Here is a 21,505-nt window from a genome sequence, read left to right as displayed (position 1 = left end):
TATACTGATCGTTAACATCATTCTACAAAATATTATTTCTTAAAATATATGTATACATTTAAATTCGGAATGATTTCGACTGGAAATTTTTCGGTGATAAACAACACGTTTTGTAAATTCACTAACTTAATAAATACTTACAAATAAACTGTTTAAAATTAAAAAATTAAAAAAATTGTTTTTTTAAGAATTTTATTTATTTACTTATTTATCGTAATTATATTGAATTATGAAATTGAATTAAATAATCAAAAACCAAAAGAAAATGTTTATCTTAAATAGATTAATTTCTTCAAATATCATTTATTGAATAGAATAATTATATACGGCATAAGTTTGTTTATTAAAATAACTGTACATAAACTGTATTATAAACTATAATTTGTTGTTTGTAGAAAATGCTTTGCGAAAAACCCTTACCTAAATTTGATATAAATAATGTTATTAAATTAATTTTAAGGCCATGCCTTCCTTTTATATTTTCAAGATCATTTGATCTATGCATTATCTAAATTACTTATATAAATACTTATATAATTACTTATATAAATACTGTACTTTAAAAAAGATAAGTGTATTACTGCTCAGATTAACTTTAATTATAAGTCACCTTGTCCATTATTCCAAGTTTATCAACTCCGTTTCATATCTTTGATGAATAGCAGGTGTATTGTATGTATTTCTCTGAGAATTATAACTATAAGAATCACGGTTGTAACACGGTTCTCTTACACCTTTCAATATTAAATACTAGCTAATTGTTATGAAATTCTCAAATTTTTTATAAGAAAAATCGAAGTAAAATATGTATTGTAATTTTTCCCGAACATTAGACTATAGCATCTCTTGCTTTGAAATCGATGTCACTATTGAAATACATATCCGAAGCTAAGGCTTTTACATCTTCTTTATGATTTTGTCGTACAAATGGTGGCATTTTCAGTCTCAATCTTCTCCTTTTCATGGAATCTTTCTCTCTGTAATAATGTCCAATATCAAGTTTATTCTCATTCTACGGAACATATGATTAATACATTATCTCGCTCAATTTACATGATTTATTCGATTATAAAAATTTTCCATTATATACACAAAATAACATACACGTACTAATGAACGATGCCTTCACTATTTCTTTTTGCTCGCGAAAATTATTTGATCAATAAAATGCAGATATTTTGATAGAAGATTCATTATTACATACTGATGTTTGCAGTCTATGAAGATACCCATTGAAAATAACACTACTATAGCGATAATAATGCCAATCACGATGACCACTAACGTCACGATCGCGTCCTCTTCTTCAGTAGTGAGGGATGTCTCTGACGTAGGCACGTACGCTGAAAGAATTGTAAGGAAACATTTGCAATGTTTCGCATTATATGCAAAAATTATTTGTTTTGTACGAATAACTACATCTACTTTGACAAAAATAAAAATCGGAATATATATATATAGTATACAAGAAAGGAATAAACAATGTGTAAATTGAAACAAATTTTATAAAAATAAGCACAATCCTCAATTCCATTCTCAATCCTCTTTTATTGAAAAATGCATGTAAAAATGGCTCATGCCAGCTAAGGCTTACAAGCCAATTTTAAAAGTACTTTTATTGATAAAAAAAGATTCAGAATAGATCATAATGTACATATATAAATAAATTTGATTTTCGCCAAGATAAATTAAACTTTTCATTTTCGACGTATGAATGCTTCCTATACTTCATTTTAATCCCTCAATAAAATTCATTATTTAAACATAGCATTAAATAGCATTAAAAAAAAGTGCCAAAAACAAGTAACTCGTACTTTTATTGACATATATGAAAATTATGCGTGATAATAAAGATTATATTACTTTCTAATTAGCATCGATTTCATGATAATCATAAATTAAAAGAATTGAATACGTTCAGAGACGAGAAAACACGCCGACAATAAAACGTCAAAGATTATACGATGACGTGATAGTCGATAAAAATCAGATTTTTCTTATATGAGTATGAATATAAAATTTACATTTCACTATAATCATAATAATGTTTTAACATATATTATACAAACAACATGTAGCTAACAATTTTGTACAGCGATTAATGTTATTCAATTTTAACAGAAATAAGAAATTATATATATTTTTTATCTTGTATAATTATTGCATACACTACTTATTGTATATACTATTTAACTATACATAATTAAGTAATTAATCAGTATCATTAAATTAATTATAAATTTATAAAAACGGAATTCTATCTTAGGCTGCTACGTTTCAAATTTGTAAAAATATGACGTGAAACTGATGAAAATAAATATTATTAAATTTATATAGATTAAAAAAGATTATAGCTACCAAAATCTAGCCTTGAAGAAATGTTTTTATTACTCATTTTATGTTTAAACATATCTTTGGTCTATATAGACTTAGTTATTTAATTATACGTAATTATATTTTAATACATTGATATATTAACAAGTAATTACTAAAAAAAAATCATAAAAATTTTCATTTTGAAACAAATGGTAATTATATAAATATATTATATAATGGTAATTATAGTATATATTATAATTATTAGTATATAATATATAATGGTAATTATATAAATAATGGTAATTATATAAATAATGGTAATTATAAAATTCCAATATAATATATACTTATATTCGATAGAAATAAAGATTCTAAAAGGTTACTTGCTGTTAAAATAGATAATTCTTCTGCAGCTCTGTGTACACAAGAGAGTAAAATTTTTTTCAGAATTCTTATGAGAAAGAACTCTATGAGAAAGAAAACTAACTTCAAGATCGATCATGCTTGTCTATAATTTTCCTTCTGTTTGCGTAACAAGCTCTTACTTAGTAATAGAATTATTCTCTCTTTGCTTCCTAAAGAAAGACCTCTTCACGTGCCACGATTATCAAAGATGAGCAATTCGAGACGAGAGGCGTTTCCGCTAGCTATGTGTTTATGTTGATTTACTAAAATTAATGTTATAAATTTCATATTTACATTTAATTTTTATGTTGTTATTTATTGTAAATAAGCAGAATATTTAAAATACAATTGAAATAAAACAACAGTATAGATCTTATATTTAATGTAGTATACAGATATAGTATTACATTAAAAATAAATTTAAAAAATTTAAGATTAAAGTTAATATCATTTCGATTGTTTCGTTAAACTTTACGTACGTTACGACGTATATATGTGTTACATAAACGCGTGCATATAATTTGAAAGTTGATCGTTGTGAAAATTTAAACACATATTTTCTTATATATGTGTAAAAAAAAATTATTGTGTTTATGCCGATTAATTGATATGCTTGCTAAATGATCAATGATAAATGTAACAATTATATATATATTGCGCATATTGCAATCGCAAGAGTGAAACAAATCTGTTTAAATGTAATAAATAGTTGTATTTTTTTATGTTTTATTTCCTGAAAAGAACAACTCAAAAACAGATTTTATTCATTCAACTGTGAACGGCATTGTAAGTAATATTTTACTCTAGCAAAAAGTCGTCGTTGGTTTCTAAGAATAACATTACAAACACTTTCACTTTCTTATGCTTAATTACTTATTTTTCAAGAAAAGTTAAATATACTTTGAAAAACAAATTATCCTTTCGAAACAAAATTTTCTAGAGAACTAAATTCTATTTTAAAACATTTAAATATATAAAAATATATGTGTATAGAAATAATATACCAATATAATATTTTAGACAACTGCATTTTATCGTTGTTATAATGTTTCACTCGAAATGCAAACTCGTTCTTGACAACAGTGAATTTGAGATATATTTTATTTTAATTTACTTACAATAATGACTCGACTTACACAGAGAATCTTTAAGGGACTATATTCATCTAGGAAATAAAAAATACATCAATTTTTGTAAATTTTTTATTTTTAATGTTTAAAAGATATTTAAAAAGTTATACAAATATTCTTTTCGATAGGTAAATTAAATGAACAATAGCAAATAGTTTATAAATATATTAGAGATAAAAATAGAGATAAAAAAATAATATGACAATTTTCAAAAATAAACTACTGCAATATATAAGCTTATGTGTATCAAGTGATATTATTTTTCTACCGTTTATCTAAAACAAAGAAATAAGATTGAATTTTGAAGAATTTCACGAAAAACAAAATTCTCGAATAAATATCCTTAGACGATCACGTTTTCAAATAAAACGTTTTATCCATTTAAAAAAGAATAGATAATCTCTTAAAGCGAAAGCGCAGAATATCAGCAACCACACGTTGTGATTTCGTTTCTGTATAACAACGGCGTACTTCCGGAAAGAATATACATACAGAATATTCTTTGTTCACGTGTGCTATGCCCTCGCGGAATTTGTCTTGTTGTCAAGTTGCCGTATTCGTTCTTGTGTCGTGATACATTTGGGACCGTTTACTTGCCAGCTCAGATCGCAGTATCGGCATAAGACTCACGTGACGCAATTCTGCATATGCAATGCAACGACGGACTCGTGAATCGAAATGCTCGGGTGCATTTACGATTCAACCTTCTTCCGTTGGCAAAGCGTTTGATTTGTCATACACGACAAATCGCTAGTTACAAGGTCTCGACGGTAGATTAATTCGGAGATCTCGGAGAACACACGGATGATTATTCTATTTTGTCTAGAGCGCCGACTAATTTCCACATTTTCACTTTTCTTTTTTTATTTTTACCTATATTTTTCATCGCTCGCTTTCATTGCATTATCATTACGTCGCATTAGACATCTTCGATTGACAGACATACAATGCATGAATCTATCTAATATATTTTTAAAACTTGCTAAATGGATTGTATTCCCAAAAGTTGAAAACAGGAGCTTATTGTATATGTAGGCTATCATGCGAAAACTGTTTTCACTGATACTTTTCATGCATTTTCACTCGTTTATTTATATACCTATTAATCTTTTTAAGAGTTTTTATAAGAATTTTTAATAATATTGTTGATAACAGCTGCACTACATGTTATGTTGTATAATATTGATAATTGTTATAGCGATTTAAAATTTGATTGAGGAACTTAATGAAGAACTGATATTAAAATTGATTGGATTAATTGATTGAAAACACAAGCAAGTGTAACAATTTTATAAGCAAGAGTAACTATTATTGGCGTTCGACGAATGTAATAATATTTGTAAGTATTATGTATTTCGTTATTAGTAGTTATAATAATTAAGTTGTTCCGTTAACGAGAATTACTGTTACGATGTTCTTAAACGAAACAGACATTCGTTGATTTTTTTATTTTCATAATGGTAATAGCTGTGCATCTCTCAAGTGAGAATATAATTGAATATTATCATGACTGTTAATTATTAATTTTATATATGAACTTTCATTATATCTTTATTTTTAATTAAATGGTCATATATTACAACTAATTTGGCTTTTTTTTAAAAAAATTCACTCTTCAGATATCATTATTTAAAATAATTATATTCATTTTTCAGTAACAATATAATTATTACACATAAATTCGCAAAGTTTGGGACAAATATCTAATATGAAATATTTAATTAATCATCTGTTTGTCTTTTAAATATTTATTTAAATTATTTGACAAATAATCGCTAAGTTATACAGTTAGTCGTAGTAACACATTATAGCATTGTTTACAAATTTACATTCTCCAACACTCGACATATGATATCAAAAAGGTCTTTGACTGAAACTTTGACAAATAACAAGAAATTAGAATCACGTTAAATAGCAATTCAGAATTCTCGTTAATTATTTCGTATTAACATGGAATACTACCTTCTGTCAGCACAGTATTTACGTTGTATTTACTGTTGTTCACGTTTCTGACATGTGCTTCCATCCTTCGTCACTTGTTTTTCATGAACGAAAAAAGCACAATTCTCAATTTTTCGCGTTTTGCCGGTTAAGAGAAATAGGAAGCACGACAGAAAACGGACAACGTATGATTTCGATGGTTTGAAACACCTTCGAATCCTCCGCGTGTCGATCAGATCGAGATTCTGTGGTAAACTGACAGCTACAGCCACACGCTCGCAATCATATGACGCCAACGACACCGGACGGCGGAAGAAAAGGAGCTGACATCGGAGCAATGAGGAGGAAAACGGAGACAGCGAGTGTAAGGAGGAGAAAGAACGTTTGAGGAAGTGAAATAGAATGCGCTCGTATATGAGAACAGAGGGAGATGAGGGAGGACAAGACAAAGAGAAAGAAACTGGAAGACATGTCATGAAGCCGCGACATTTCCATCCTATCTATTAAGTATATTCCTAAACTGATACCTAAACTGAAATTCTTCGTATAGAAAAATGCAAGACTGATATTAAAATAATGGTTTTTGCGTAAAAGAAATTCTTTAACTTGAGACATCTTGCAAATTCGTACGCTTTGAAAATAATTATGTCAAACTAAAGTTTCTTTATTTCACGTGGCAAATTATAATTTGCAAATTATAATTATTTATTTAAAAACTTTGTACTTACTGATGTAAATATTCTGATGATATATACATAAACGTAACAATTTTAAACGTAACAATTTTCATTTGTGATCTCTATTAACAAGCGTTTATTCACACTACAAATAAATTATTCTTTGTCATTTAATATAAACTATCGTTGTTAATTTTGCATTTGATCCTGTACAGAATATATTATGTCAATATTTGGGAATATTACATTAAAACATCATTGAATCTTTCCGTTATATACCTTTATTAATATTTATTTTATATCACGTATGCATTAACGTAATGAAATTGAATAAATCTGTAGTGAATCATTGATTTTTTAAATACTATTCATTTTGTCACGCATATAAATATGTTAATATTATGACGTAATAAATTTCAGCAGAATATTGATTCAATAAGCACGTCAGATACGCCTCATATTGATAAACAGTGCGCCAAATGAATGCTAAGATTATATGTAATATATCAAATCGATTAAATTCCATCATGTTTAATCAACTATTATAAATCATAAAAATTTAACAAGTACATAAGAAATAAGAATAATATGCAATTCTAAATTATAAATCTATTATAAGTAATATATTAATATTATTTATAGTAATAATATTAATGTATTACTATATATTACTATATTATAGTAATATATAGTAATAATAGTATAGTAATATATTACTATATTATAGTATATATTAATATTAATTATAGTAATAATAGTAATGCTGTGATTACGATTAATTTAATTAGTAATAGTATCGGTTAATATAATAACTATTTTATAAATATTAATATTATTAATTAATATTGATTTATTAATCAATAAATATTTTCTTACATAATTCAATCCAAGTTTATTTATAATAATAATTACAATCTGCTCACATATCATGATGAAAAGTAAAATCAAACTTTCTATTTAACTCTTTTTTGAGATTTGTGTATCACCATTGTTTAATATTCTTTTAATGTATAGACATTTATATAATTGCCACGTTTGTTCATATAATTATATAGCTGACATTCCCGTCATTATCATAATTTATCTTCCGATTTTGTAATGCATAAAGGACAAATAAGCATCTATACCATGCAATATTCCCACGACACCACTTAGAATCTGCAATAGAAATTAATTATCTTTAACATATTTTCAATTAAAATTATTAACAATAAAAACATTCTGTATTAAAATCCATAGTTTTCCATCAATAGACTTTTACAAAAAACTGTCGTATTCAACATTCAAGATATTATAATTATTTGTCATAATTTTTGTCTTTAGTTGCGTGAATAAACTAATAAAAGCATAAAATTCACGAATTGCGATATTAATCAACTTACGTAAGCGGCTGTCATGGCAGGATAAACGTCAAAACCGGGCTTGAGATAATACTCAGTCATCAGAAACAATTTTGTAGCAAAAGCTAGATAAGATGCTGAGCTTAAATAAAGGAAGCAGGCTAAGGAATTGAACATCGTCTCCTAATATTAAAAAATAAATATATATAACATGTAATTTCCACACAAGTTATAAAATTAGTTATAAAAAGAGTACTTATAAAAATTATATACTGCTTTTTAATTATATATTACGAAAAAGTATAAATATTGATAATAATAAATGATAATTGAAAAATATAAATGTTGACATACCTTAATAAGTACGTATTTAAAATTATTTGTATACATATATCTCTTTGTATAATAATCTATAATAATCTTTTATTGGAACAAATACGTACAAAAAGTGATGAACGAATCAACTTATACGATTTTTCAGAAATTGTGTAGCAAGCAAGTAGTATAGCGGAAGTTAGAAAGCAGGCGGATGCCGTGGTCAATGAGCCTTCAAAAGCCGAGCCGATGGATGAACTACGTTCTAGGCCATAATTAATGAGTAAACTTTGAACTAATCCACTGATTATCTGGAAATAAATATATTGGACTTTATAAAATTGTAATTATATTGTAAAAAAAGATTGAAAGAGGGCATGTGTGTAATTATGTATAATTTTTTAGTATAGAGTATTCCAAAAGTATTATACCCAGCAAGCAAAATGCTAGCAATTTGCTAGCAGATTGGCAACAAATTCGATGTCTGTGTCCGCATTAGGCTCGGGATTTGTCGACAAAACCTGCTGACATGCTATGCCAGCAGATTGACGACAAAAACCGAACAGAGTCTACTGACATGCTATACGAACAGATTGGCGGTAGAAATCGAGTAGAGCCTGTTGATATACTATGCGAATAGATTGGCGACAGAAACCGAGCAGAGCCTGCTGACATGCTATGCCAACAGATTGGCGGCAAAAATCGAGCAGAGCTTGTCTTAACTTCCTTGTTGGATTTTCTTGTTGGATTACGTCTTACATCAACATAAAAATTACACATAAAAATACATAAATAATAAATACATGTTTAAATTTTGATTATGATTTTGCTTATATAGAAAGTTTGATAAATTTTGCATGCGAGAAATGAACGTCATCTAACGATAGTTTTCCAATTATTGTGTTTTATGCGTAATGACAGGCTCTGCTCGGTTTTTGCTAACGATCTACTGCCATAGCATGTTGGCAAGCTTTATCATATTTTTGAGGACAATTTGCTCACATCGTCAGATATTACAGACTCTGTGCAATTTGTTGCTTTTTTGTCATCAAATATTGGTAGCAAGCTCTACTCAAAATCTGTTTTTGCAGGTTTTGCTATCGGGGATATAATACTTCAAATATAGTAATCCAAAAATTTTAGTTATAATTAAAATAGTTGTATGGAAATTTATAGAAGATAATCGTTTAAGTAAATCATTTAAGTAAATAAATATAAATTTTCATTTCTTTTTTACACACACACACACACACACACACACACACACACACACACACACACACTCTCTCTCTCTCTCTCTCTCTCTCTCTCTCTCTCTCCTTCTTAATTCTCTTGAACTTTGCATATATATCAGGTAATTACTTACCGTTTCGCATACTTTCATGATTCCTGGCAATGATTTAAGGAACTCTAAGTGTACGCATGTACAACATCTGAAGCAGCAACAACCAATACCACCTGCACCGTATGTACCAGAAGATGACATTCTGACTACAGGTCCTTTATTGTTCATGACCATGAAATGTCAACGATGTACTACATACAATTAATTTAATTTAAACTCGTCCCTGTATCCTGATCTCGATTGTTCTTTTTATGTGATCTCTCTGATGCAATTTATTGTGCGTGATCTCTTTTCATTTAAATTTAAATTGAAATGTTTCTCTTTATTTTCTTTTTTCTTTTCCTTTAGGATAATTAAAGTTGCAATTGTTCACTTTTTCTCAAAAATAATATTTCTTAAAGTAATTATTCATATTTTATTTTGGTTAGCTAATTAAAATAAAAAAACATAGTTTAATATGCAACAAATTATTTTCATTACTTATATACGAAAATGATTTTCAGTTCTTCTGAATAATTTTGTCAATTTATTTTATGTGTCGATTTTGTTAAATAAACAAGAAGACAGGTTAATTAACAATATATCTTTAATATAAAATTCAAATATAAAATTTCTAATATTAAAAAGGTTTAAAGATAATATTATATTTGAAAACTTCAAATATTTTTGCACTTAATGTTTAATTTAATCTCTCTTGTCCTCTGATAGCAAATCTGAACAACACAAAACATGACTGCGATCGGCGATACTTTTAAACGGACTGAGAGTTTATGCATCCACAAAGTTTGTATGTCGTTGCACCCCCCGTGTAGCATTCGACACAAGGGAAATTACTATCTATTTTTGGCATGTGCTACGAACTGAAAATATCGGTTCGCCGTACAGCTGACGGAAAGACAAAAAAGAAAAAGATTCAGATAAAAATTAACACAAAAATATTACTTATTTTTATTATAGTTTTATAAAATATAATTTAAAATACAATTTATTAACAAAATAAAAAAATAAATGTTTAGATTTTTTAATTTTGCATATTGTCATGTGTTTATTAGAAAAATGTTTGACAAATTAGTATAATCCGATTTTAAAAAATTAATTAAGACATGAAATAGCAATAGAAATTAAAATTCAGTTCAATTCAAGCTATCCATAATCGAAAATTTAAAAATAACTTTTTTATTTGTAATTTAAAGGCATAACACAAAAATTTTCATATAGAGCATTGCAGCAATGCATAATATTTATAGTAACATTTCATTATTTTCTATTTACATTCCATTGATTCATTTTTATAAAAAATATTATTTTGCAATGTTGCTGTGATGATCTATTAAATATTACAATATTGAAAAGCATATATCTTAACGTGAATTTTGCAATAATGTCGCAGCAATGTTTCACAATTAATTTGCAATATTTTAATGAAATTATTGTGCAATATCTGCATTGTATATGCAATGATATTTAGCAATACAATTTCGCAATTTCTAAAGATCAAGATTATAAGATTATGTGATTATAGTATAAAAATAAAAAGATTATAGTATTATCGATTCTTCATTAAATATAGCAAAGAAATATTTTTTGACATTTTCTCGATACCTAACAAATAGTATAATTCAATAGTCAAAATTCATTATACAACAGATGCATATTAATTTAATTAAATAAAATATCTAAGACATAAAAGTTTGGTTTTCAAAAGTCAAAGGTAATTCGTATACATAATTTGTATAATCGTTTTCCTTAAAAATTATAATTATTTAATTATAGAAAATTATAATTGTTTATAATTATTTATTATAAATTATAATTATAATTATTTATTTAATTTAATTATTTAATCTTCTCCGTTAATGCTAAAGGCGATGATTGTGCTGCAGATGTATAAACCAGCGTTTATCAGACTGAAAATCTGTACAAAAATTAAGAAATTTTTTGCAATAAAATCCCGTAATTCATAAATGTGGAATTCATAAATAAGGACCGCCCAGTGAGATACATGTTCGCCGTCACTAGGCACGCGTGAAGTTGTTGATTGCAAGCGGCATTGGCTACGCTTTCATCTACGCTTCATATGTTACGTGCGCCTAGTGTGTTCCACGCATGCCTAGCAACGGCGAATGCGTATCTCACTGGGAGGTTTTATCTCATCGCGCGCTTGCAATTTGACTATTTTCATAAATTAATAACTCATTAACTATTGCGAAAATTGCAAAATAGTACAGGACTTTTCGACTCAGTTTAATCTGCTCTACCTGCATATGATCGCTTGGCCATTTTTTTGGGACACCCTGTATATATATATATATATATATATATATATATATATATATATATATATATATATATATATAATACGGCCCAACGTGTTGACAATGGCCATCCGGCACTCGGCGATTGGCAGAGTGCACGAGGGTAAGGATAGCCGCCGCTCACGCTTCCTATTTGTTCTACGGATCAAGCGGGCGAACACTTTCTCCTCGCGCGCTCTTATTTGTACAACTTAAATATTTAATAACTTGAAAATTATTGCGAATATCGTAAAATGGTATAAGACATTTTCATTTATCTCGCTCCCATCTACCTTCTCACGAGCGGTGTTACACATGCTGCGGGACACCCTGTATATATATATATATATATATATATATATATACACTCTAGCATTTGGAGTACAGTACGTGATTCTTTATGTTAAAACAAACAATTTTTTCTTTAGCAAAATTGCGTGCGACGAGTAATTTTTATAGTAAATCAAATTAAAAGTAACGAATGAGCGCGCGTATGTGCATAGCAGTCAGGGCTGAAGCACGTTCCTCAGGCTGGCGCGGCCTGGTACTTAATCTTTGATAACTTCATGTACTATATTGTTACGTCCGTGTTCTCGTCAGGAGGAGGAGAACTCGGGTGGACGCACGGAACCTCTCCTTTTCTCGCGGAACGACGTCGTGATGCCGATCCGCGAGTCGAACGCGCGTTAAGGGGGACAGGGATCGGGTCAGCGTCGGTGACGTTATTACCCTTACCTGCGCCCGCGCTATTCGGTGGTCCGTTTTAGGTCAGAGAACCGAATCTCTTTGACCAGGGATGGACCTAGTGCGATCTTCAGGGAGCCGGGAACGGCGCGGAGTCAAGGTTAGGAGAGAAAAAAAAATAACTGTTTACTACCGAATTTTGATCAATTAATTTTAATAAGAAATAATAAAAGTGAACTACAATCTTCTGTTCGTATACATAAAAAGGTTAAAGTATTGATAACAAAAGAGGTCTTGTACATACAAATATAAAAAAAAACGACCGCGGGGAAGGAAAATCTCTTATATACCCAATTGCTCAAGTTGGGGTAAGAAATTGGTGATAGCGAACGGGTCTATAGGATCGGGTTGCAGGTGTGGAGGAGGATTGGGGTGCGCGCTGCGGAATGCCTTAATCGGGACGAGGTAGGGGAGAGGATCACGGGAAATGTACATAGGGACAGTATCGGTTATGGCATGCCTGGAGATTTGGTCCCAGAATTGTTTGTCGGGTTTAAATTTTCTTGGGATGAAGAAGGTGCCGGGAGGTGGATGGGCGGGAGAGCGGGGGAATTGACGGACGAGGTGAAAAAACTTCTCCACGTCGAAATTTTCCGGAGTACACTGCCTCTCGAATTCGGCTGCGGAACGGAGGGCGGAGGCGTATTGGTGGAGCGATATATTGGCTAGTTCCGGCTCTACTTCTACTAAGCGCTCCGCGAGTTCTTCGGCGTGGCATTCGCGACGAATCCTTTTATTTGCCTTCTCGCGACGGTGTCGCAATGCCCGTTTCGTTGGTCCGTTCCGAATGGCATTTGTTTGGTTCACTATACAAATGAAGGTCAGATAAGAGAGAAGTTGAGGAATCGAAATAAGGCAGCTTCACCGAATCAATCGGCGGCTTGCCCGGTTGGAATGTTGTGGAATCGGAGGAGGCAGCTTCACCGAGTTAATCGGCGGCTTGCCTGGTTAGAAGGTTGTGGAAATGATTGTGAAGTTAGGGAAGGCAGCTTCACCGAGTTAATCGGCGGCTTGCCCATTTGGAATGTTGGGGTGGTTTTAAGATAGATAAATTGAGAGGAATAAGTAAATAAGATGTCGCGAACCAAACTGCCAGTTACCGCGAAAAAAAATGATAAGCTTGGACTTACTTTTGTTGTAGCGGCCGGTAGCGATGGTCGGGGAATACAATTGCCCAGACTGGATCACTGAATTGTTCGAGAATAAAGTCGCGCTCAGATTCTAACTGTTACGGAAGGTGTCGACCACGAATGTAGCAGGAAGAAGAGAGCGATCCGCTCCGAGTTGCGGTTTTTAAAGGGTTCCGGAGGGGTGGGAATATCTGAGGGCGTGATGGATTTCCGTGTTGGCTTGTCAAATGATAGTTTAGGAAAATTATGAATATAGGAGAAGGAGGGAAGCGGTGTCCTATGATTTGTGGTCGTTTTTCCATTTCCAGATTTCCCAGCGAATGATAGAATTAGTTTTTAGATAGATAGAATTTATTAATAAAAATTCTTCCGCTGGTTCACACTCTTAATCGCTCATTGGTGTGCCAGCCAACGGCCACTAATCAGTTTTTCTTGATTGGTGCTTTTTGTGTTTCCCCACCAATGTGGGGAGTGTCATCCCCGAACGATCCAACGCGTTTCTTATCCGTTAGGAATTTGCTTTTGTTAATATTAATTTTTTATATTGGTAAGTCGTAAACTTGTCGGCGCCGACAAGGCTGTTTACCAAGGATTTTTTTGATAATGAAACATATCTCGGGAGAACGATTGTTTATTTAGAGTTTTTTTTTGTTTGATCGGGTTATTTTTGTTTGATCGTTCGAAGTGCCCGTTTATGGATTAGCAGCCGTTAAATTTTTCCTTCCCTAAAGAGAAGAATTTGTGAAGTCCCCCGGACGTAACACCCCCCGACTTAGACAAATGTTGGGAGTGCACAACATTTGCAACAATAGGACAATAATTCTTCGCTTTCGGTTCCCCTTTTTTTTTGTGAAGAAGAAGGAAGGAACAGGCGACCACCAAAACCCCTTCCTTATTCCCTCGTTCTTCCTCGTCTTCGCCTACATTAATTAACGTTACATTGTTTTCTCGATACTGTTTAAAATTAAGTTGTGCGCATCATTCACTCTCTCCTTTCCTCTGGGTTTTTTTTTTTTTTCAGAAAAATATCTTAAATGTTTCATGTCTGACATTTGTTAATGCGTATTTTTTTTCGAAGTGGTTTATTTCTTCTTGCTGTGGAGAGTGAAGAATGCGCAAGACCTTGCATGCTGGGATGCTTGGATTAGATGAGAAGAATACTATTACTAGTGTTATCATTATTATCATCATTATTATTATTATTATTATGTAAAAAAAACAAATTCGGAAGAATTATAAAGTTTTCGAAAGGGTTTATGTAAATTTGGCTTAACTCTATTCCTTATATAGCGTTCAAGAGTAAGGAAATGATTTTATATAACGAACGATCTGTTTTTCCCCCTCTTTTTTTTTTTTTTTTTTTTTTTTTTTATATATATATATACATATTACGTGAGTACCACCAGTCGCGTCCCGCTTGGCTTGGAATTATTTTTCCATATTCTGCATTCCAAGATGATTTTTCTATCCTCCTTCCCCGGTTTCCCTTTTTTTTTTTTCGGGATCTTAATGCAAATGGTCAAGCCGTGGCCATTAGGCGTGTTAACGCTCTGTATCTGCCTCAGTCATTGTGTGTCGTCTGATTATATGGTATGTTTGTTATATTAAATAAGGTGACGTTCGCATGACAATTTATTCGACTGGGCAATTATATATATGTAGGATTATTATCCTGCCACGGACTTGTTAATATTATTATGCTGCAGTTCAGGATTGGTAATTGCAGGTGAGGAGAGAAAAGTAAAAATAATAAGCGCTCTCGCTCTCCAGTAGGCACTCAAGCAACATCGATATGAATAAAGAATTAATCGTCTTACATTTCCTCTCTCTTTACGCCACAAAAGGAAAAAATGTAATATAGTAAGTTTAATAATAAAGGAAGTGGATGATATATGTATACAAGGAGCTTAAGTAATTATAATTAAATCATTATTAAATTATAATGTTTACGGTTGTTTAACTTAAACATTACTTTATTGACTAAATAAGTATACGAGATAGAAAAAAGGGATAGCTAACAGAAATAAGGATAGTATAATAAAACAAAGGTTGTATAATTGAGTAATAAACAAAGGTTGTATAATTGAATATTTAAACAAAAGTTGTATAATTAACGAAGGTTGTATAATTGAGTAATAAAACAAAGATTGTTTAATTGAGTATATAAACTAAAAAAAAAGTTTTTTTTTTTTTTTTTTTTTTTTTAGATTGCTGGGAAGATATCCACGATTCGGGCCTCTTTCTCGACTCGTGCCTCCCCTAGAGATACCAATGTGTCACGAAGGTTCGTGACCCCCCAGTCGTCCTCGTGCGGCAAGACCAATTTGACCATTGCGGCCCCATTTTCCAATGGACGCACGATATTAATATACCCACTGCGTCCCTCGGCTAGGATTCGGCACAGAGCTCTAGTTTTCTTGGACCAAAATCTAGTTGGTTTAGCCGGTCCTGTGTAGGCTAGTCCACAGGTAAGAGCCTGCCATCTTAACTCCTGGAAACGTTCTTCCAGGCGGAAGATTTGATGGAATGGTCTCCACACCTGGCGTCCTATGTCTCTGAGATCGATCCGGGCGGTCCTCTGGGCCGGGTTGACTCCCGTAATCAATCCCCTTTGCCATACGTCGCCGTCTTTTATGGCAACAGGCTTGTCTTCCTCTATATCGTTGGGCCAGCAAGTGAGTTCTTTTGATTTGCGGTTCATTCGGAAATTAAGTTCTTCCGATAGATCTTGCAGAGCTGGTTCTCCATTTTTTAGCCGCACCCAAAACAAGAGCGGAGATTCTACTCGTAGGATCTTACACTCGAGACGCCCGCGAGTCAAACGGCTGGTATCGATAGCTTCCATTTTTCTCTTCTCCCTTTTATTTTTATGTTCTTCACTTCTAACAAGTTTAATAATTGTTAGGTGGTTGAAAAGAGGGAATAGTAGATAGGAGAAGGAAAGAAAAGAGGTTGTTTTGTTGATATTATGTTTTTAGTTCGAACGAAAATCCTGGTTTTTCCTCTGGTGGTAATAAAGGGTATACTTGGTTTTCCGGGGTCTTACTATACAGGTCAGACTCTGGTGCGCTGGCTTGTTCGGGTTTTTGAACCCTTTTTGTGCCTAATAGTAATAAAAGATGAGTAATAGAGTCCCAGATGGCGCCCAGTAAATGTATGGACCATCCATATACGGTATGCAAAGCGTAACCATGTACGATCGTGTCTATCATTAATTTTATGATTCTCCCGGTGAGATATATTCCAATTATCCCGGCGCTGATATTGCCGAAAATTAAGAATTTATTCCAAAATTCTTTCCATGCGGATGCAGCGATTTTTGTTATGGATGCTTCGTCTAATAAATTTGAAAATGATCCCCCGTTCAGGGAGATTGGTTGTCCCATCATCCGCCTGGCTACCGTGTTGAGCACCGCCGGTCGCTCAGCAGGGAACAATATGTGATCGCGTAGATCATTGAGATCATTTTCGGTGTATATTCCGCTTGTAGCGAGCGATCCAGGCTAACATATTTCCACGTAGGTTTGGTCATAGGTTTCATAATTGTGGGCGGCAATGATTCCACAGGTTTAGGCATAAGTTTATACCATGAATCTCCTAGATGATACATAGTAGGTGCGAAAGAGTTGCAATTTATTTGAGTCCCCTGTCGCAATAGTACATGGGTCTGCGGCGTTAAATAATAGGTTTCGTTTCCCCGGATGACTGGTAGCTGATTATAACAGTTGTCAGTTCTTGTGATTTTTACTTCCACGGGTACGCATTTTACGATGTGTATTACTTCTCCGGCTAACAGGGCCATATATCCAGGTCCTTTCATTAAATAATAAGCAAAGATATCGGGTGTTTGAGTGGCTATAGCCAAAGCGTTTTTTAACATTCCCTGCTCTAGTTCACACTGTTGCAAAAGGATATTTCTGTATAATTGATTTATCTGCGTACGGATGTGCTTTTCGACGTATACGAATTTGGAATTCATGTAGGTGAATATGTCGAGATTAGAGACACGCGTTCGTTGTTTGAAAATCGTTACGCCACGCGAGGTTTCGAAGATGATTAATTTAGGATGTTCGGTTCGAGTGAGTGTATAGCCGCATGTTGCGTATTTTCCTTTGCTAGTCAAGGCGAAAGTTGTATCTTGTGCAGTTAATGAATAGACTATTAGTTGTTGTTCATTTACGTTATCTATTATTTTGTCTGCAATCCCACAAGTGTCGGCGGGCACTGGATCCCAATAGGTCTCACCTCCCTCTATATCTGTGCAATGGGTGGTAGTGAGTTCACAGGCCACTCCGGATCTGAGTAGCACTCGATTACTATTTATTCGTACGTCGGCTATATATTCTTGTAGTGAGATTTTTACGCTGGCGAGTACCACGACGTCAGTCCACGTGCCGTACGGATCCGAATACGTGCTCCCCTTGCACGATCCATCGGCGTCTACGTGTCCTGCCAATGTTACTGGTCGGGCAGTGGTATGATTCGGTTTTAATCCAGTGATATATCCGTTATGTAACTGATAAGTTCCATAAGAATGCATTCGTTGGCATACTTCACGTGATGTTTCTTCTATATATGAATATTTGCCATTCAACACATCCATGGAATGGGAAAACATTCCGCATTTTTTTATTAATCTGTCTATTTCGACTTTGCATTGAATAACCTTTACTGACTCGAATTCGTTTATTTGTAAAAGTTGTATATAGACATTAGTTGAATTTACGTTCTGTGGCGGAATGTCGCATTCCTCGATATTTAGTAGAGATAAGGTTGTTAGATTTGTTGAGGGCGAGCCGCAGTCATAGCCTATTATCCCATGCGTTTTATGAAACCGGATTGTTAAAATTGTTATTATTACTGCCCAGCAATTATGGAGATCCATCTGGAAAAGGTTATGTTTTTTCTTGTTATTTATCTGGAGGTAATTTAATATGCGAAATTCGTAAACGATTAGGGTGGACAATTCGACTATTTTTCTTTATTCTAATTTTTACGTTATTTTTATTTAATATTTCTAATACTTCGTGTGGTCCGGTATACTGGTCCCCAAATTTACCCGGTTTAGGTCCCTTTAATAGAAAAACGTAATCCCCAGATTTAAAGGTTTGAGGGTTGATTTTTTTGTCATAATATTTCTTTGATTTATGTTTCGCCTCGATGATATTTTCACGCGCGTTCCCTCGGAGGTTATGGAGTAGAGTGACTAAGGTTACCAAATAGTCATCGTAACTAGTTAATTTATCTTCTGGTGCTAGAAATTTTTCCGAAGGTATCCTTGCAATTTTTCCAAATATTAATTCGTATGGAGTATGTTTTGTAGCTTCGTGTACACAGGTGTTATAATTAAACATTGCGAGGCTAACCCATCGGTCCCATTGTTCTTGTTCGTTTGCATATTGTTTAAGATACTCTCCTAGTGCGTGATGCGATCGCTCTAGAGATCCATTGGATTGAGGATGGAAGGCGGTTGTACGAAACTTACGAATTCTAAAAAGTTTTGCAATCTTTCTCATTAAGTCGCTGACAAAGTTTCTTCCCTGATCGGTTAGTATTGCTTTGGGTGCTCCGAATATACAAATGAATTTATTAACAAAAGCCTCGGCTATTGTTTCAGAGGTTTGATTTGGTAGGGGAATTCCCATGCTGAATTTAGTCAGTTGATCTTGCAGTGTCAAAATGTATTCATTTCCTCTCTCAGTTTTTTGTAGAGGCCCGACAATATCCATTGCTACTTTGTCGAAGGCTGTTCCCGGAGTATCGGTAATTACCATGGGCTGTTTCGTTTTAACGCGTACTAACTTTTTCAATTGACATTGTAAGCATTGCTGAATATACCGTTGGACGTCAGATTTTATATTTTCCCAATAGTAATTATGCTTAAGTCTGTTATACGTTTTAGTAACGCCTCTATGTCCACCTGTAGGTGAGCAATGTGTTTCGCCTATTATAGAAGGGCGAAGATCCTTCGGAGGGTATCTTACTAATCCGTTACAAATAATTAGTTTAGTTAATGAGTCGAGAAAGGTCATTTGTAATTGTGTCTTAATATTGCTCCAAGGAATATTGCAAATGAAATCCGTTTTAGCAATGCTAATAGTTTCTAATTTTAATTCCTCTGTTATTTTTCGTTCCATCAGAGTTTGCGTTATATAATTTAAAATCATTTTTGGCCCTTCTCTCGACCCTTCTTCAATGGGTAAGGCCACATGGAAGTAGTTTTTGCGTTTTACAACCTGCGGTCTACACAGAGCGAGTTTATTGAAGGTAGGCAATTCGTTGCGCTCGAGTAATTTTCGTGCTCCAGAATCCAATGGGTTTCCATTGACATCGACAAAATATGCTATGTTATGTCTTTCCGCAAAAATAATAATTCGCGGGAATCGATAACATTGTTTTTTATTAGCTTATGGCCAATTATAGTTGGTTTAAGTTTATCTATACTGTTAAGCTCTTCGTTCTCTTCGTTAGTTATTTCGCTTCCCCCTTCGTCGTCACTCTCTTTTTCCTTGTCGCTTTTGTTGGCTTGATCCGCAATTTCTTTGGGTTGCATTGAATTTAAGTGTTTATTTCGTTCATTTATCGTTTGGCTGCGAGTGAGCATTCTTCTGGCTCTCGGTGGATCGTGTATTAATGCTTTCTCTGTCTGCTGCACTGGTAATTCATCCAGTTCTTCTTGTGTAAAGGGTATGGAATCCGTATTATCTTTAAACAGATGGTCGTCAGGTAGTAAATTCTCTGTTTGCTCGTCATCTGAAAGATACAACTCGAAGTTTTCGTCCTCTTCTATTTCTTCCTCCTCGTCGGATTCTTCCAACATTTTAGAAATTATTTCTGCATCCTTTGCTTCGTTGGGATTCAACAAAGTTTTGTGATCAATAATTGCCTTGCAGTTCACTTCTTCGAAATTCACCGGATTCCTGGATAACGCATTTACGTTAGTTTTTCCTGCTTTGTATACGACATCGTAATCGTATTCGGCTAATTTTAATCTCCATCGTAATATTCTCATGTTGGTATCTTGAGCGTTTTTAAACCACAATAAAGGTTTATGATCTGTGACTAAAGTAAATTTTCGGCCGTATAAATATGGGCGGAAATGCTTAACACAGTATAATATAGCCAGCGCTTCCTTTTCGTATGTATCATATTTTAATTCATTATCAGTTAGAGTTCGTGACGCATACGCGACTGGTCGGTCCTTATTTATTTCACCTTGCGACAATATTCCTCCTACTGCTACTCCGGAAGCGTCGGTGGTTAGGATAAAAGGCTTTGAAAAATCAGGATATTGCAACACGGGTTCTTCACATAATCTTTGTTTTAATTTTTCGAATGATTCTTCTTGTTCTTATGTCCACTCGAAACGTACGTCATTTTTTAATAAATTTGTTAAGGGTTTTGCTAATTTAGAAAAATTAGAGATAAATCGTCTGTAATATCCCGCTAGTCCTAGAAATTGTTTAATGTTTCTGGGTGTCTTAGGTCTAGGAAATCGTCGTACGGCCTCTAATTTTTTTGGGTCGGGTTTAACTCCGCTTTTGCCTATGACGTGTCCCAAATAAGTTACTTCGGATTTTAAAAATTCACATTTGTCGGGCTGTAATTTTAAATTTGCTTCGCGTAGTTTATCTATTAAAAGATTATATTTTCTCTCATGCTCTTCTAATGATGACGCGTAGATAACTATATCGTCCATATAAACAAATAATTCCTTTCCTTGTAATCCTGATAAAACTAAATCCATTAATCGTTGGAAGGTAGCAGGAGCATTTTTTAATCCAAATGGCATTCTATCAAATTCATAATGCCCAAAAGGTGTTGTGAAAGCGGTTTTATGGCTATCTGCTGGATTCATTTTTATT

At 32.9% G+C, this 21,505-nt stretch overlaps 5 protein-coding genes and 1 long non-coding RNA gene across 7 annotated transcripts in view; 1 reads left to right on the top strand and 5 right to left on the bottom strand.

The window, feature by feature from the left end:
• Positions 1-319: 319 nt before the first annotated feature.
• LOC105422448 (uncharacterized) lies at positions 320-5,959 on the bottom strand. The gene is made up of 3 exons (XM_011631806.3): positions 5,817-5,959; positions 1,205-1,343; positions 320-977 (listed from the first exon to the last, which is right to left on the bottom strand). Exons 1-3 carry the CDS (start codon positions 5,878-5,880, stop codon positions 830-832), a joined length of 351 nt encoding a protein of 116 aa, XP_011630108.1. The 5' UTR covers positions 5,881-5,959; the 3' UTR covers positions 320-829.
• Positions 3,786-7,995, top strand: LOC148935073 (uncharacterized). The gene is made up of 3 exons (XR_016140597.1): positions 3,786-4,624; positions 5,053-5,193; positions 5,914-7,995. It is a non-coding gene; the product is annotated as an uncharacterized LOC148935073 (long non-coding RNA).
• sing (MARVEL domain-containing protein sing) lies at positions 7,340-10,556 on the bottom strand. The gene is made up of 4 exons (XM_011631807.3): positions 9,494-10,556; positions 8,256-8,438; positions 7,855-7,995; positions 7,340-7,630 (listed from the first exon to the last, which is right to left on the bottom strand). Exons 1-4 carry the CDS (start codon positions 9,644-9,646, stop codon positions 7,553-7,555), a joined length of 555 nt encoding a protein of 184 aa, XP_011630109.2. The 5' UTR covers positions 9,647-10,556; the 3' UTR covers positions 7,340-7,552.
• LOC105433525 (uncharacterized) overlaps positions 10,484-21,505 on the bottom strand; it is a 35,100-nt gene continuing 24,078 nt past the window's right edge. For both annotated transcript variants that reach the window (XM_089082349.1, XM_089082350.1), the window contains exon 5: positions 10,484-11,387. In XM_089082349.1, coding sequence (XP_088938475.1) covers positions 11,313-11,387 — 75 coding nt within the window. In that variant the 3' untranslated portion in view covers positions 10,484-11,312. The remainder of the gene's footprint in view (positions 11,388-21,505) is intronic.
• LOC148935072 (RING finger protein 17-like) lies at positions 11,063-16,485 on the bottom strand. Its single transcript, XM_089082345.1, has one exon. The coding sequence runs from the start codon at positions 16,483-16,485 to the stop codon at positions 15,844-15,846; it is 642 nt and encodes a 213-aa protein (XP_088938471.1). The 3' UTR covers positions 11,063-15,843.
• Positions 16,607-18,525, bottom strand: LOC148935071 (uncharacterized). The gene is given in 2 exon segments (XM_089082337.1): positions 16,607-17,145; positions 17,148-18,525. Coding segments are annotated over 2 exon segments (1,917 nt in total).

The sequence above is a fragment of the Pogonomyrmex barbatus genome, unplaced genomic scaffold (assembly GCF_055798465.1).
Source record: "Pogonomyrmex barbatus isolate J1 unplaced genomic scaffold, ASM5579846v1 scaffold6, whole genome shotgun sequence".
Lineage (NCBI taxonomy): Eukaryota > Metazoa > Arthropoda > Insecta > Hymenoptera > Formicidae > Pogonomyrmex > Pogonomyrmex barbatus.
This window is presented reverse-complemented; position numbering and strand designations above follow the sequence as displayed.

Excerpts from the sequence above, each read along its gene's own strand:
- sing (XM_011631807.3), bottom strand. The coding sequence starts at position 9,646 with ATGGTCATGAACAATAAAGGACCTGTAGTCAGAATGTCATCTTCTGGT. Across the intron at positions 8,439-9,493 it reads TCATGAAAGTATGCGAAACG|ATAATCAGTGGATTAGTTCA; the intron begins GTAAGTAATTAC and ends ATTTATTTCCAG. Across the intron at positions 7,996-8,255 it reads TGATTCGTTCATCACTTTTT|GAGACGATGTTCAATTCCTT; the intron begins GTACGTATTTGT and ends TTTTAATATTAG.
- LOC148935072 (XM_089082345.1), bottom strand. The coding sequence starts at position 16,485 with ATGGAAGCTATCGATACCAGCCGTTTGACTCGCGGGCGTCTCGAGTGT.
- LOC105422448 (XM_011631806.3), bottom strand. The coding sequence starts at position 5,880 with ATGGAAGCACATGTCAGAAACGTGAACAACAGTAAATACAACGTAAAT. Across the intron at positions 1,344-5,816 it reads AAATACTGTGCTGACAGAAG|CGTACGTGCCTACGTCAGAG; the intron begins GTAGTATTCCAT and ends CAATTCTTTCAG. Across the intron at positions 978-1,204 it reads TTCATAGACTGCAAACATCA|AGAGAAAGATTCCATGAAAA; the intron begins GTATGTAATAAT and ends ACATTATTACAG.